The 13,637-nt window shown below is 25.7% G+C and overlaps 3 protein-coding genes across 8 annotated transcripts in view; 1 reads left to right on the forward strand and 2 right to left on the reverse strand.

The window, feature by feature from the left end:
• The window catches only part of LOC122500804 (putative ankyrin repeat protein RF_0381), a 28,826-nt gene that overhangs the window by 8,584 nt on the left and 6,605 nt on the right, over positions 1-13,637 (forward strand). The window contains exons 2-4 of one of the 6 annotated variants that reach the window (XR_006301512.1): positions 389-438; positions 858-1,005; positions 1,091-1,325. The exons of 1 other annotated variant lie outside the window; for it this stretch is intronic. The gene's annotated coding sequence lies outside the window, so the exon portion shown is untranslated. Of the gene's footprint in view, positions 1-388; positions 439-857; positions 1,326-13,637 lie in introns of those variants that run through there. 4 more of the 6 variants (XR_006301514.1, XR_006301511.1, XM_043609905.1 and 1 more) reach the window with 4 other exon arrangements.
• Positions 1-13,637, reverse strand: part of LOC122500803 (zinc finger CCCH domain-containing protein 13) — a 46,769-nt gene that overhangs the window by 6,693 nt on the left and 26,439 nt on the right. Inside the window, exon 3 of the mRNA XM_043609904.1 lies at positions 2,538-2,671. Coding sequence (XP_043465839.1) covers positions 2,538-2,671 — 134 coding nt within the window. The remainder of the gene's footprint in view (positions 1-2,537; positions 2,672-13,637) is intronic.
• On the reverse strand, positions 9,747-12,434 carry LOC122500805 (ankyrin-1-like). The gene is made up of 3 exons (XM_043609908.1): positions 12,188-12,434; positions 11,704-12,018; positions 9,747-11,372 (listed from the first exon to the last, which is right to left on the reverse strand). The coding sequence occupies exons 2-3, from the start codon at positions 12,012-12,014 to the stop codon at positions 9,950-9,952; spliced, it is 1,734 nt and encodes a 577-aa protein (XP_043465843.1). The 5' UTR covers positions 12,015-12,018; positions 12,188-12,434; the 3' UTR covers positions 9,747-9,949.

Genomic DNA, 13,637 nt, shown 5'->3' on the forward strand with positions numbered 1-13,637 from the left:
ATTTAAAATTAATTAAAATTAAATTTAAAAATATTTTATTTATAAAAAATTATTTTTTTTTAAGTTTAATTTAAATATTAAATACCTAATCGTGTTTTGAAATAATAATTCATAACTAAAGTTAGTAGAAAGACATTTTTTTTGCGGCAATAAAAATAAACGTTCGAACAATTTCCGGCGGTATAGTTTATTAAATAATAAAAAGCATTTTCAAATTTTGAAGCATTTTAGAAGCATAACTCTAATAACTCTAGAAAAGTGCATTTTAATCTATATTTAAAAATAATTTTTTAAAAAAGTATCTCGACTTTGATAAATTTTCAATATTTGAAAGAAAGTTTGCAGTAGTTGTTGTTAATTAGCTTAATTAACAAAATAATTATAACAGTTTATTCCAGTATAAAATACGAATTCCGGAAAAATGAAATTTCTACATACGTGAGTAAAATTATACTCGGCCAATCAACATATATTGCATTTTATCATTCATTGATGTAATTTAAACAAAATTAATTTTATTTTTTAATTTAATTTATTAATTAAATAAATTATTTAATTTTATTTATTTATGAATTTAATAAATTATTTAATTTAATTTTTAATTTCATTAATTATTATTTAATTTAGTAAAAAATTAATTAATTAACAAAATAGGAAAATTTCTGCAAACAAAATTGTATAAAAATGTTCTTTTAATAAAAAAAATAAATTTGCAAACAAATTGAGTTAGAGTGTTTAGTTATAATTGTAGATTTTTAAATGTTGGTTCACCGCAACTGCGGTGAATATAATCAACCAAAAATTATGTAAATAAGAGGATGTGAAAAATTTAATTCTAAAATGTTTTTTTTTTGCAGAAGTTATTAATTCATTATTGGCATGTTAGGTAAGATGTTTTATGGATTAGCGTGTGTACATGCAAGGAGCAAGTGGCGCCATACTGGATATATTTAATGTTCTATAAATTCGATGGCTAACGTTTATGGCGATTATAATGGCAAATGTGTACATTTTTATACTTTTTTTTTGACATGTGACGTTTTTTTTCTTGTTATACAGAAACTTAATTTTTCCTTGTTTTGTTTCACAGTTTTTGGACGCCTCTGCATTTTTATAAAATTTTATCGAAAGTGGTGCATAAGAGGCGTTATGTAAATCTCGGACCACTTTAGTCAATTCGAATAAGCCTTTCTCTGAATTCATTTGAAATTTTTTCCATCGTATACACTTAGATAGAAAGCGTAAAGTTTTCAGGTTTATTTATTTATTTAAAATATCCAATAGTTATATAAAATAACAAGTAATAAATATTCTTATATATTTTATATATCTGATACTTTTATTATTATATTTTTATTATTATTGTTATTATTATTATTATTACTATTATTATTAATATTCTAGTGGTCGTTTCTCCTGAAAAATGAAATTTTACTTCTGTTAATTATTATAATTATAAATATAACAAATAAATTTAAATTTTTAGCGTAAGTATTCAGTTAAGCTAGTTTCAATTTTTAGGTATCTAAAAATTTTTTTACCAAAAAAAACAAATTTTTTCGCCATATTGATTCTAGATATTTTTATTTTTAAATTTTGACTTTGGATTCGTATTCATTGACCCCAAAAACCCCCGAGTAACCAACGGGATCCGAATTCAGCTAAATTTATAACGAATTTAAAAAATCTTCCGCCATATTGGATCCGGCATTTTGAATGTAAAACTACAACAAAATTCTTATAAAGACTTTTCATTTCTTTTCAAATAGAAGGTGAAAAGGGTTATTGCAATAAGTCCATTTCGCCCACATCCATAAACCATAAAGATGCGATAATGATATACGGTCATAATACAGAAAATATACTGACTTTTACTCGCCTATAAATTCATTATTCCATTATATGACTGTGAGAAAATTGAAAATATCGTCTTAATTATTTTTTTTAACGACGAGTTTCCTTTGTAGGTTAATTTCATTATTTATGGCCGCGATTTGATTGGATGAAAGCTTTGTCAAGGCTGAACTACGATTTATTTTTCATCTTCTTATTATAAATTTATGAAGTTAATTTTGGAAAAATTTCCCTCGCATTTTATTATTTTTTAAAAATGAATTTTTATGGAAAACTTAATAGAGAGTGAGAAAAAATCTATGAGGTCAGTTATTGATGCACACCTACGTGGTTATTAAAATCTCATTTCTTAACATCTATTGTTTTAAATCGTTTAAAATGTTTCTTTGTTCTTTTTATCCTTTGAAAGAAATCATAGATATCGTATATAAAAATATTATGGTTTTAAATTCAGGGATTTAAAATTATATTTGAATCATTTAAATGTTTTATTTTCATCCGTAAGGTAAAGAAATTAAATATATTTAATTTCTTAAGGATTTTTGTACACAAAAATAATTAGTTAATCAGAAAAAATTTTTGTGTTGAAAAAAAACCTGAAAACGTAAATTTAATTTAAATAATAATTTTAGGAGAGAATTTGTAAAATAAAATTTTAGGAGAGGAATAAAAAATGTACCAACCTCAACATTGTCACCTTCGCCATCTTCCGTTTGAGGATCTTCGGTGGACGTTGTGGTTGTCGACGTTGTGGCAATTTTGAATTTCTGTCTTGTGCCTTTGAGAGCGTCCGAAACTGCCGTTGCTAGTAAAAAACCTAAAACAAAAAAAATACTATTAATTATAACAATTAATACAATACCCAACATTTGAATTTTAATATGTGTCGCGCTCTGAAGAAAGGTACCCAAGAAGCAAAAAATTTGAGGTTATGTTTTTAATGTTTTGAGTAAAAATACAGAAAGAGAATCAATTATTTATTATTGAAAATTATTGAACTTCAAGTCTTCGTTACAACCAAAATATTCTATGAAAATAAGTTTCAAATTCAAATAATTGAAAATGAACATTTGAATTTTAAATTGTTATTTCTTTTCCATATGAAATTTAACACTCTTTTTAAAAATTATTCGGATGTTTTTTTTTTAATTAGGAAAAAATTTCTATATCTACTTTTAAGTCCAATTATTTTCGCTTTACATATGAAAAATTATAATTTAGAGTTGAAGACAAATTATAATGTAGTTCGTTTGGACAATGGGACCTTAGAAGAAAGTGGTGAAGAAAGAGAAGAGATCTGAATTTTTGTATAAACAAATAATTAACTTTTCTGTGTTCAGGCAAAAGGGGAAAGAAAAATCCTAATTGAGATGCTTCAGCTTTTATGTCCCTCTAATGCGTCTCCAATCCAACTTCTTTATTTCGAAACAAAAAAAAATCTCTAAAATGAATTCAAAGAAACAGAGGAGATAAAGAAGTAAAGTGCTAAGAGGTCGTTGAAGCGCGTATCCGCGAGTTGCGCAAAATTCTTCAAAGGAAAATAAACACAGAAGCGTTGAAGAAATTGCAAAATCTCATAGTATCGAGAATATAGAAGCGAAACTATCTCGTATCCATAGTATAGAGAGAACCTGCTAGGTGGTATTAGCAACTGAGAACTTTTAAGCGCGAGATATCGTGATGCAATAACTGACTCTCGCGGGGTTATAAAATGCATTTAGGTTGGGTAATTGTCTTTAACCGGATCAAGGCTATACCTATCAATCGTTTCCTCTCGGGCGGTGCGCTCTCAGGATAGGTTCCGTGAAAAGTCGTGCACCTGTTATAAGCGCGATAGTTTCGTGTCTCTCATGACTTCGTGATTGACTGCAATCTAATCACGAGATTGTCTTTTTATTGAGAAATTTTTATAAACTTTAGATTAAAAAAAAAACGACTTCAATTACCGAAAGATCATCTCAGGGATTGGTTTTAGTTCCCTTTTTTACCTAATCCTTTTTTTTACCACTTTTCCTCTTTTTATAGCCTTAAATTAATAAAATCCCCTAAAACACCTACAAATTTTTATTTTTTTATCCTTTTCCTCTATTTTATATTTTATCCCCTTAAATTCATAAAATTCCCTGAAACACCTAAAATTTGTTATTTTTTACCTTCTTCCCCTATTTTATCTCCTTAAATTCATAAAATTCCCTAAAACACCTAAAAATTTTTATTTTTTACCCTTTTATGTTTATAACTTTTTTTAAAAATGAATTTTGTCAATTTGAAGTATATTGTTGAAAAAACCTGTGTAATAGGAACACTTTTCCTGAACAGGGTAAATTTTTTGATTATTTTTAAAATGAAAAAGTGATAAAGATTTCAAAAAAAAATATGTTGTCAAGGTTGGCCCTTACAGTCAAGGTCGGCCCATGTTTGAAATTTAAAGGGCTTTACTACGGAAAAAGATAAAATACATATAATTAATATTTAATAACTAACTTAAAAATTTTTTACAAAAAAATAATTTGCTAAAAAGCTAAAGTTCGAAAAAGCAAGTCAAGTTAGAAAAAGTTACAATAGTATAGTTACAATAGTAAAAATCGTATGATTTAAAAAAAATTAAAAAATCAAAGTTCAAAAGTTGCAGTTTCAGAAAAATCACTCATTTTTATTTTTTCATAATATTTGTCATCATTTTGTCTTCGTAAGGCTATTTAAGAATGTAAATGGTTTAGAAAAAAACAATCCATTTGTATTATGACTTTCTTTTTCGAGGTAAAAAATGAAGTCAAGTTCATGCCTACAAAAAAGCCTTGTGTGTTGATATATGTGTGATGGTATAATTGTCGATTAACACTTTTTTCTAATAAATGAACATATAACTGTTATCGTTTAAGAAACAAAAAAAAAATTAAATGATTCGACAACTTTTTCTTTGTTCCCTAACGATAAAAAGCTATATCTATATAATTTCCTACCTAAACATTCCATAGTAAAAAAAATGTATATTATTACATAATTAAAAAAAACATAATATATAACTGTCATTAAGCGTTATAATTTATAAAATATTTTGTATTAGGAAATAAGAGTAATTTTTTTTTTTTTTTTTTTTTTTTTTTTTTTTTTTTTTTTTTTTTTTTTTTTTTTTTTTTTTTTTTTTTTAAGTCTTTATGTTTTAACTTTTTTCATACAACACATTTTAATTTCTAAATCGTAAACTACTTTTTTTTCGAGATCTATTTCACAATAATAAGTGTAAACGGACTATTTGCGTATATGATATTTAATTAAGGAAAATAGTAATGATATGGGATTAAAATTTATAGAAATATGAATATAAAAGAGTTTGTCGATTAATATATAAGGAAACACGTGTCAAGAATATAAGTAAAAGCGAGAGGTTTGATTTAAAAGAGGTTGAAAAAAAGTATTATGGCTTGTTTACTCTTTTGTGGGATTCACACGTTTTTCTAGTCACGATTAATAAGCAACAAGATATATAAATGGTGCATAATAAAAAAATGGAATACGATCACGTTGCAATAAGGAGAACGACCTCAACATACCACTTGTGGGAAAAGTGTGTAGGCGTGTTTGTGGTTATTGCTTAATAGAGGGCGTAGGGTTTTAAAGGCTATTCTCCATTCTCTATATTAGCCGCATACAATAATGGACGTTTATAAAGTAATTTTAATAATTTTCTACAAAGGAAACCGCTTTTTGCATAAATTTTCCATTTTCCATTTTGAGATTTTTTAATAATTAAAAAAATTTTTAAAAATTAAAATTAAAAATCTAGTAGTTAAAAATCTATTATTTTCTTTTAAATAATAATAATGTTATAAATAATAATAGAAATAATAATTCTTTTTATAAAAATAATAATTTTTCTTTTTTAAGAGAAGAAATTTTAAAAAAACTTCTTTCTTCATCCTAATAGAATGAAGAAACTACAAGTTTTTAAAATCATCTTAAGATTATGTTAGGGATACATTTAAAATAAAATCATCTTATGACGATGTTAAGGATAAATTTAAATTAAAATCATCTTAAGATGATGTTAGGGATAAATTTTTTATTATAAATTTCAAAAAAAAAACTTGTTTCTTCATCCTAATAGAATGAAGAAAGAATAATTTTTTAAAAATTAAAGTAAATAAAAGAAAAGAAAATTTAAAAAATGTATTATTTAAATAAATGTTTATTTGCTTTTTATGCTTTTCCTGATAATAAATATACTTCGAAGATTTTATTAGAAATCAATAGAAAAAATTAATGTTTCTTCATATCAATTTTACATTTATGTAGTGTTTACTATTTTCGATAGGAAAACTATCACTTGGAGGAATATTAATGAGTGATATAAAATAGGGAAGACATTAAAAGTAGCATTGGAAATTTGCATTCAATAAACGATGTTGTATAATTTTATATAAAGAATCGATTTTTATTTCTTTATTAACAAGAGGAAAAACCGTTAACAAATCAAGATTCCAACGTTGTTTGTTTTAACGTATATTCTTTTAGAATTATATTTACTTTTGGTATAAAAATAGAAATTTTATTGTTATTATTATTTTCATAAATGAAAAAATTTATAAATCATCACAAATAAAAAAGTAGACTTCAGATGTGAAAATTTAAAAATATTTATTTTAATGTAAAATTAATTTTATTTATTTAGAAAGCAGTGTAATAGGCGGTAATATATCAAAAACATTGAGAATTTAATAAAATTAATTAAATATATTAATTGTTACAAGAATTATAATTCCTTGATTCGAAATCGTAAATAGTAAATAAATCTTAAACACACACGATCGATACCAAAGATCGTCACGAGCTAAAGATTCTGACAGGCCATTTATTTCCATTTCTATCTTACAATCAATTCATCTGTTTCTCTCACGAAGAAATATATTTTTTTCCATTATATTTTTCTTTCTTTTGTATAAAAGAAAATTGCTACAATTTCGCAATTTTCACAAGTTTTGTTTGCATTTTATATATATAAATAAATGTTGCAATAGTTATACACTATTTTATAACTCGACAAAGCTGGCATTTTTTTTTTAATGCAGGAAAATATAAAATTTATATTACGCCATCAAAAAGGGAATAAAACTTGATAATATAGAGAGAATGATTTTTTTGTCGAAAAATTCTAGTTGTATAGGGTAACTGCACCAATTGCCGAGGGTGCTCCAATTGTCGAGGATAATAATTTTCTTTTTTAGATAAATAGTATAATATATAATATTTAAGAACAAAAAAAATTTCTAAATAATCTTTGTATTTTCAACTGTATATTTATATATACAAATTTCGTAGCGATTCTACTAAAATAATTATTTAATTAATATTATAATTCACTGCTGTGAAATTTACACGAATCTCCGTTTTCTTAATACTTCAGGTTGATTAAAAGAGATTTTTAGAAATGCAAATTAAACGTATTTATAATGACTTTTTGTGTACAAAATTATTATTATAATTTTGTACACGAACTAAATTAATTTTGTATGCATGTTTTTTTGTTTAAAAAAATATTTAATATTTTTTAAAAGCAAATCATCGGTATTTGGTTCCTTTTTTTTTGACAGTTCCATTTTTCGAGGTAATGACTCGAAAATTGGTGTAGTCACTTTTTTCGCTGATGTACCATTTATCGATGGTTAAGTGTTTATTTACTAAACGTCAAACATAAATACTAAACATTTATAGGTACAGAGAAAAAGAAAAAAAATGCTCCAAAAATTTACAACCAACAGAAAATAATCAACCAAAAAAAACAAGGAAGACGGAAAAAAATTAATAAAAAAAATGCATTATTTAAAACTAAAAAATTTTGTACTATAGTTTAATTATAATTAACCATTATATTTACAGTTCATAATAAAAGTTGATTTTATTCGTTTACAAATTTAATGTGACTTAAATTAATTTATTTTTTCAATTAGTGTCTGATTAACAAAATTGATTAAATTTAATTAACTTATTTATAAAAGTTTAAAAAACAGTTAAATAATTTTCTGTCCTGTATCGTCTACTATAAAAATGTTTTATATCGATATTATAAATTATTTAATTATAGTTAAATAAATATATTTGATTTCTGGTAATGTTCTATAATATTTTTATCGAAAAAATAAATATCTACTTGATTTTCAAATATCTGTACAGGTTAATTGTTAGGTTATATTGGGTTATATGTTTAAAAATGTCATACCCTCGACAATTGGAACAGACCCTCGAGAAATTAGCACAAGACCATCGACAAATGGTGCTTTTGCTCGATTGACTTTTAAATATATTTTTTGCTTAACAATTTAGTTTATATTAAAAAAATAAAAATGAATATTAAACATTATTAGATCCTTCGTCCAAATATACAAAAATCAAATTTTAAAGTGCATTTACTTCCGAGAAAAAAAATGTCAAAGTCACATGTTGCCTAAAACCCTCGACAATTGGTACAGTTACCCTATTTTTTATTTAGTTATTTTAATAAAATTTATTTTTAAATACATTAAAAAAATCTTTACTCTATAAATGCGTTGTTTTTATTTTGAAAATTATAAAAAACTTACTATTTTTTACTACAATTTATTTTAAAATAGTAAAAATGACTAAAAAAGAAGTCAAAACAACTGAAGAAATAGCAAAAATCCTTCCTCTATGAGGAACCAATTTTAAAAAATCCCAAAAAATTTTGTTTTTGTTGAAAAATATTATACTATCTTTGTACTAAAATTTATTTAAAAACAGTCAAAATGACTTAAAAACAAGTCAAAACAACTGAAGAAATAGCAAAAAAATCAAAAAATCCCAAATAATTTTGTTTTTGTTAGAAAATATTTTAAAAAAATCTTTACTTTATAAATACGTTGTTTTCATTTTGAAAATTATGAAAAACTCACTATTTTTTACTAAAATTTATATTAAAATAGTCAAAATTCCTAAAAAAAAGCTAAAACTACTGAAGAAATAGCAAAAAATTCAAAAAATCACAGAAAATTTTATTTTTTGTTGGAAAATATTTAAAAAAATGATTTTACTTATTTTTTTCACGTAACCATAATAAAAGAAGATAGTAACTATGAATTGCATGCAGTAAAAATATTTTTACTATTTTAAAATTCATTTTCCTTTTATATTATTTAACACGCTACGTGACTTTCTTCAGCTGCTATTATTTCTTTTCGAAATAATTTTTTTTTCCAAAAACTTATCGATATTCATAACAGGCTTTTTCCTTCCCATTGATGCATTCCTCTTCGTTCAGACGTCTTGAATTTATCATTGAAATGTTCCTTCGCTTCCATTCAGGATTAAAATTCTCGAAAGCAGAGAAATAATTTTATCAAACGTCGTTTTACGTGAAAATATTTAAAATCTTTTCAAGTTCAATGAACAATGTACAAGTCATTGAAAAAAAAACATTTTTTCTGAGTCTATTTTCCAATTTTTGATCCATTTGAAAAACAATCTTTTAAATAAATTTTAATTGCAAAGTTTTCAAATTATATATTTATTAGGAAATATTATTTCTTTAAAATAATTGAATTCCTGTGAAAATTTAATTATTTTCTTACAATAATTGAATTTTAGCGCAGAATCCAGAATTTTATCAAAATTTCAGAAAATAATAAATAATATAGCCTACATAACTTTTTTTTTTAATTTTTGAATCTAAAATTATTCAAAAATTGAAGTTTATATTTGAAAATAAAAAATCATTTTAATTCGATATTTCTTTATGAAAATAAAAATTTATTAAAGGTACATTTTCGTACAAAAAAAAACATTTTTTTTATGTGAAATATTCGTAATTATTATAACTAATACAAAATTTCTAATTTAATATAATTTTTCTTAAATATACAAACAGTGAACTTTTCTATTCTCTGATTTAAAAGAAAAGAAAAAACCGTTTAATACTTTTCCGAATTAAGAAGCAAATCTGAAATATTTTTAATTAACCAATATTGAATTTTTAAATCAATATAATTTTTTTAAATAAACAAACATTGAACTTTTTTTATTCTTTCAATTTAAAAAAAAAAAAGAAAAAAGTTTAATACTTTTCCGAATCAAAAAGCAAAGTTCATCCCCTGAGTCTCTTTTTTGGCATTTCAATAGACACTTGCACCTCATCATCACTTGAATCAATTAATTCATCATTAGAAGGATTCTTTCTCTTTAATCCCCGTTTAATATTCAATGCCAAAAATCGTCCATAATTCGAAAAAAAGTCACGATAGTTTTCTTTTTTGATGTTTGAAGAAACGAGCTCATTTTCCATGTATGATGTTATAGCCTCTTCATCGGCGGTTAAAATACGGTAATAAGTTATGGAAGGGCAAACGTAGATTTTCTGCAATTTCTTCAATTCATTTTTGCATTTTGTATAATAGGGTTTGACAAATGTCGACTCGAGTATTTTTTTATTTTGCAGAGTGATCCTTGTGCCGAGTTCTTCCATTTTGACAAGTTCGCGTGTCAATAGTTGAGCTATCATTCGATAGGGAACTGGATCTCGAAAAATGGTAAAACCACCATTATTTTTGCAGGCATTTATGTATTTTGATACATTGAACAAGTATTGTTTATGTGTGAGATTGTAGACTTTTCTGTTTTCTAATATATACTTTCGATTCGATTCAAGTATCGAAATACGTCTTTCTTCATCGACGTCATCGTCAGAATCATAGGAGATCCTAAATTCGGGACAATAATAATTTTCCTGAATTTCGTTTAAAAGTTTTTGTAAATTTTCCACGGAGTATTGGAGAGGTGTTTTTCCATTTCCATCAGCAATATTTGCGTTCGCTCCGTGTTTCAGCAGAAGATGAACCGTGTGTGCCATTCCCTTACTTGCGGCATAATGAAGAACTGTTCCATTCTTTTTCGTTGACCATACATTCGGATCCATGCCAATTTCAAGAAAATACTTCAACACCATATTCTTTTCGATCCATTCCCATTGACTGTATACCTCATAATTGGAATCACGGGAGGAATTCAGAATCAAACACTTCAGCCCTTGTCCAAGCAAATGTTCGCTTTTTATTTCCTCCTTGATATTGGCTCCATTTTTTATCAGCAATTTAATAAGTGTCATATTATTGTTCGCCAGGGCTAAGGTCAATGGACTTGAGGAATTAATAAAAATACTCTTCTCCGGATAGTGAGCTAGAAGCATTTCTATCATTTTCTCCTTATTCAAATGAATCGCAATATTCAATGCTGTATCATCAACGAATTTGAAGATTTCTTCAATTTTTTTCTCATCACACACCTTCCATGCTTCCTGACTTTTGAATATTCCATAATGTAAACGATTTGACAAACGTGATGCCAATGCCTCGGTACATTTATCGTTTTTCCATTCTGATAATTCCACTTTATGTACTAATTTTAATTTTCCTTCAACGTTCGCTCCTTTCTTCAACAGCATGTCCATTGCTATTTCATTGTCAAAGTAAGTGGCCGCGATAAGTGGAGGACAGAAATAATCTTCCTCTAGTCTGGAATATGGAAAGCAAATTTAGGTAAAATAAATAAATAAAATCTGTGTGTCACGCTCCGAAGAAAGGGACATAAGAAGCAAAAAATTTGTTTCTTAATTTTTCGATTAAAAATACAGAAAAAGAAGCAATTATTAATCTTAAAGTCCCAAGAAATTCAATGAAAATTGGTTACAAATTCAAATAATTAAAAATAAACTTTTAAATAAATATAAAACGAAGCTAACCTATAATTTTGGGACCTTAGGACTTCTTAGGGTCCTTTCTTGAAAGCGCGTCACATAAATTTTTAAATAAAATATAAAATAAAATTTGAAAATAAATAACAAACCCGTATTTTGAGGATATTTTGGGATCAACATCGGCTCCGTATTCTAGTAATAATTCAACAATAGAATTATGTTTTTTCAAAACTGCGCCAAGTAAAGGAGGCAAACATGATTGAATCACAAAATTTGGATTAACTCCCATCTCGAGTAAAAATTTGACTACTTTCTCTTCACGATTAAAAGAGGCAAAATATAAAGCGTAATAAAGTTGTTCATCTTTTGTATCGAGGGGAATTTTATCAAATTGCTTTCTTACTACTGTTTCGTTTCCTGTTCTTGCTGCGTAGACAAACTCTGAATTATAATCTCTCATCTTGCTGTTTAAAAATAAGAAACTATTATTATTATTATTATTATTAATAATTCAATATTTTTTGGAAACATAAACTTTACAGCATAAAATATTATTATTATTACAGGCTTCGTATATTCTATAATTAATTTTAAAAAATATTCAAATGAAAGAACATGATAAAAAATACATACCTGACGTTTAATTTACTTCTGATAAAATATAATTTTTTGACCTACTTTACGTAGAATTATCAATTACATTTTTAATTTTAAGTAACGAGCACAATAACATCTGAAAAATGCGGTTCAATGCGGTTATGGCGAAAACAAAAAACGAGATAAAGAGGGCAATTTTTTTTCTATATAATTTCGTTCATACGTCATGAACTAACAACATTTTGATAGATATGTCACGACTTTTTAAATCGCCGTCAAAACATTAGGGTGTATGTACAATAAATTTTAATACGTTTTTTTTATCAGTTAATGTATTTTTTATTACAATTTTATTTGATTTACATTATGTTAGAAGTTTTTTTTTTATTAAAATGAAAGCAAAATTTTACAAAAACTTTAAAAAGCACAAAAATAAACTATATTTTTTACTTTTTCGTTTAATTATCATAAGGTTATGTACATAATTTCCTTTAGTTGGCAACATTGGCAAATATATTTATGGAACGTTAAAAGAAAATATTTTTATTTTTCTATAATTACAGATAATAATTTTAGCATAAAAATATTTTTTTTATAAAAGCGATTAAAAAGAGAAAAAAGATGTTTGAAAAACAGGCATAAGATAATAAAAGAATCTGCATAATGAAGGTGAACTTCTGTTTACAATTCTCCGGTACATTTCTTGTCAGGTAAAAATGTGCTACTATTATTTTGTCAGCGAAAAAAAAATTTAATCTCTGCTTGCTAATGGAAATATAAAACAAAAATTCATTTTTTTTCGTTAACAAATATAAATATTGACCAGGGGGATTCCCGGGACGGCAACAAGAGAGTTTTGTGTGAACGAACCTTTAACCGTTAACTGACAATTTAACAAAAAATGCTTCTGTGGAAGGTCGTCCGCCGTGTGTTCTGCATTCCTTTCCGAATATGGAAAGGCCGAAAATACCGAAGGCTCTCAATGCAACCGTACTTCCAAGGAGAAACGGTTCCGAGAACAAAGAATCAACAATATTATTCTTTTCTGGTCTTTGCACCTCTCCTTTTGCGAGTAAATAAAAAATTCTTTTTTTTGAATTTCCAATGAGAGTTTCGAATGTATTTTACTTGAGAGACTCGGACATTTTTTTTACAAGCAGGGAATATAACTGCGCAGTAGATCTTTACATGGCAGTTTTATGCGCAATGCAGTTGCCGATAAGGAAAGGGGAAGCACAGACTTGAAAAATTTGTTTTTTTATGCTGGACTGGTTGTCGATTTTTTTGTGCTGAATTTTTATTTTTATGTTACTTTTAGGGTATTTTCTTTTTCTTAACCTGACGGACTTCAGGCGGAGCAAAAATTACTTCGAATTTTAAAGAAATTTATATGCCACGAACTATGTAAAATTTTGATAGATGCGTCACGACTTTTAAAAACGACGTCAAACAGGAAAGCATATATATGCATTTGAGTGTAAGGGAA

This window comes from Leptopilina heterotoma, unplaced genomic scaffold (genome assembly GCF_015476425.1).
Source record: "Leptopilina heterotoma isolate Lh14 unplaced genomic scaffold, ASM1547642v1 Lhet_191, whole genome shotgun sequence".
Lineage (NCBI taxonomy): Eukaryota > Metazoa > Arthropoda > Insecta > Hymenoptera > Figitidae > Leptopilina > Leptopilina heterotoma.